General features: G+C 34.3%; 1 protein-coding gene across 1 annotated transcript; it reads right to left on the reverse strand.

The window, feature by feature from the left end:
- Positions 1-3,136, reverse strand: LOC140154218 (uncharacterized). The gene has a single exon (XM_072176822.1). The coding sequence runs from the start codon at positions 3,053-3,055 to the stop codon at positions 1,943-1,945; it is 1,113 nt and encodes a 370-aa protein (XP_072032923.1). The 5' UTR covers positions 3,056-3,136; the 3' UTR covers positions 1-1,942.
- Positions 3,137-3,496: the final 360 nt, after the last annotated feature.

A 3,496-nucleotide genomic window follows, 5' to 3' on the forward strand; every position in this document is an offset into this window, starting at 1 on the left:
CTTTTTAAGAAATTAACAACTTGCTTCATAGAGCTTCTTTTAAGCTTCTTAAGCTTATTATACACAAAATATCAGTAATATAAGATAAATAACAACCAAGACCGTGCTTGAATTAGACCTGATCAGATATGGATACAATGTCAAAAGCTTGATTCATAGAGCTTCTCAAGCTCAAATCTTGTATAAAATGACAGTAATATAATATAAATAACACTCAAGACCGTGCACGAATGAGAATGTTAATAATAATTATCAGAAAATATTGTTGTCATTTTAACATGTTTAGTGTATTTTTTGCAACATACATGATAACTGAACAGAGCGAAATATACAAAAAGGTGCTATAGTTAAATAATAATTTTGTCTAAATATATTTTGTTCTTTGGAGAAAAGCGCATATATACAGAATAAGTCTGCGATAATTATTACTTGTTCAATACTCCATACATGTTTCTTTTTTGTCATACATTCACTGGTTTAATTAATTACCAAGTGTCAAAACAACTTTCTAATATCACTTTTTTTTAAAGGTTTTTAGAAAAACTTTTTTTTTTGCGTTTTTTAATCAATTATCGTGCACTCATCAAACGATAACAAAAAACGCATCCAAAATGTGATTTGGTCGCTTGTACGTCGTACATCGTCTTGCAATGGTAAAAGAACCAAAACAAACAAAACAAAAAATCAAATGAAAGTGGTCAAAAAGTATCATGCGCTAAGTATAAATTCTGCAACACGATTTTTATAAGCAAATAGTTATAATAAGATATGACGGTTTGTAATAAATATACATATTCTAGAATACGTTTACTAATTTGGATCAATTTGCAAATAAGTATAGTTTAAGTTCCCAAAACCAAGTAAATCCTCACAGCTTTTGGTGTTTCAATATTTCCAAGGGGGAATCTTATTAGAACCAAACAAGTAGGTTTCTAAACGTCCAAACTACAAAACAAATTACATGTGAGTACATGGATATGGTTTGGAACTTAGAACTAAACATGTAAATGTATTCGTTTAAATCTATAATTTATAGTATTTTGTTGTCTAGCTCCCTTGTGAATCAACACAAAAGTTTTCTATCTATAAGATATCCACAACTTTTGCCAGCAAGGTGAGAACGAAAAACACTTAAAGTCCTAAATTTTGGATGTCTGTTTCTATAAAAAAAAAATTGAGAGATTGTCACCAAATTATGACGAAAAAAATACAATGCGATTCCTATATTTAGAATTCTCGTATTTTCTGGTCAAATTTAACAAATCCAAAGATGTCAAATTTGACACTTCGTGAAAATTTCATAAAATGTAGATAAATAGAAAAAATATCAGTGTTTTAACTAAACTAACGTAACATAGGAAAATAAACATTTGATAATTTGAAACTAAACATAAATTGTTGATTTTCTTGTCTACAACACTTATTACTATACATTTTGTTCAGACATCCCAGCAAACACAAAACGTTTTTAACAGATTATATTTTGGATTTTTGGTTTTGGCAAAAACGTTTTAATAACATTAAATGTCGGGTTATATAAAGGTTTAGTATATGAAAACACACTACATAAGTATTTTTAAAATGTTTTCAAAATGTTATTGCAAAATATTTTTGCAAACATTTTTTGGCAAATATTTTGTCAACACTTAAATAACATAGAATATTTGCAGTAAGTTATCATAAAACGTTTTTCAATGTTATGAAAACGTTTTATACCCTTTATATAACCCGACATTTAAACGTTTTTGGCAACATTTTCTAACCTTTTGCGAATGATGTTGAAAATGTTATGTTTTGCTGGAATGTCAGATGTGAAATAAACTTTTTAAAACACAAATATATACAAGTGATCTATCACTTTCTTTACATTATGAGTTATTATGCTTATAGCAATGTTCTGTCCTTTTTCACATGATTATAAAGTGTTCTATAAGAGTCAAGTTTAATGAGCTGGATACATAGAATGTAAAGGAGCTCTTTCCCAGTGAGACTGGTAAGACAGATTAGCAGATGGAGCGTTGTATGGCAAAGAATACATAGTGGTTGGAGCGTGAATGCTGCTTACCGTAGAAGATGCTGGTCTAATATGAGTCTTTGAAAGTTCACATGATGATTGAAACGCACTTGGTGGACTCAGCGAAGGCGACGAAGCTGGTGAAACTGTCTGGATCTCTGGACTTCTTCGCACCTGGCTTGCATATAGAGATGAGCTTGTAATCGGTGCTGACATCGTGTTGATTGCAGAAACTGACGCCATGGATGGTGGTGAGTATGGTGTTGCCTTTGGCATGGCAAAAGCAGTTGTGTACGGAACAGTTACTGGTGGAGAGTAGAATGGACCAGGTGGAAGCATAGAGTACGGTGGAAGAGTGGTACAGGTCATGGGTACAAACCCAGCAACGGGAGCACCGTAAGAAGCGGCAGTAATTGGTGAGCTGTATGGATGGTATAAGTACTGAGATAAATCGTGTGTGGCACGGACGCGACGCCTGGCACGTCGTCTGCGGTAATCACCACGGGCAAAGTCTTCCACATTTGCAGGATGGATTCCCCAAAAGTTGCCTCTGCCGTCGCCGCTTCTTCCGCACTTGATGAAACATTCATTGAGAGACAAGTTATGACGGATGCTGTTACGCCAACTTCTATCATTATTGCGGTAAAATGGAAAGTTTGTCTGGATATACTGGTAGATGTCACAGAGAAGCAGACGTTTCTCTTGAGAGTTCAAGATGGCCATGGCAATCAAAGCAATATAAGAATGCTGTGGTTTCTTGTGCTTGTCGTCTGGTGATGGAACCCCTTGGCTACCTGGTGTTCGTGGGCTGTTTGATGTAGTGCTAGAAATTGGCGAAGTACGCTCTTGATCATCTGCGCTACGAGGAGGAGAGCCATGATGATACGGATTTGGTCCATTCTGCAAAAATGCAAGATTTGGTAAAATATGGTCGAAAGACTGCTGTCCGCTTTCCTGTTGATGTGGTCCAGTTTTACTCTGCATGGTTGATGTTGAATCTTTCTGTGTGATCTTATCAATTGTAAACATAGTCACTGTCATACTATAGATACTAAGTTCAAGTTGTAGTCTATAGTAGGAGATGTGCAAGCGTTGATGTTTTGATTAGAAATGACATTACAACTGTGTCATCGCTCCTTTTATTCTAGAAATTTTAAATCACGTTGTTTCCTCACCTGGATTCATGCAGCGTATCTGAGGTGATTGACAGATGTCTTTTGTTATTGGCATTATTTATTGCACAACAATTGAATTTGAATTGGTTAATGATGAGGGTTGGAAGATTAGGTGATTGACAAAGTCGTGATCATGGATGATCATTGCTCTAAATCGATTCAACACTCAAACTCCGTTTCACTGAGCAATTTTATTATAATGAGCAGAGTAAAATCAAAATTGTGGAAATGTGGTGTTTTTAAGGTTTAATATATATTTACACTTTTACAACTTTTTGAAACAGAAGTTAAGTAAACAACTTGATGT

Source organism: Amphiura filiformis, chromosome 6, assembly GCF_039555335.1.
Source record: "Amphiura filiformis chromosome 6, Afil_fr2py, whole genome shotgun sequence".
NCBI lineage: Eukaryota > Metazoa > Echinodermata > Ophiuroidea > Amphilepidida > Amphiuridae > Amphiura > Amphiura filiformis.

Bases quoted from the DNA above. Each gene is read 5' to 3' on its own strand.
- LOC140154218 (XM_072176822.1), bottom strand. From the start codon at position 3,055: ATGACAGTGACTATGTTTACAATTGATAAGATCACACAGAAAGATTCA.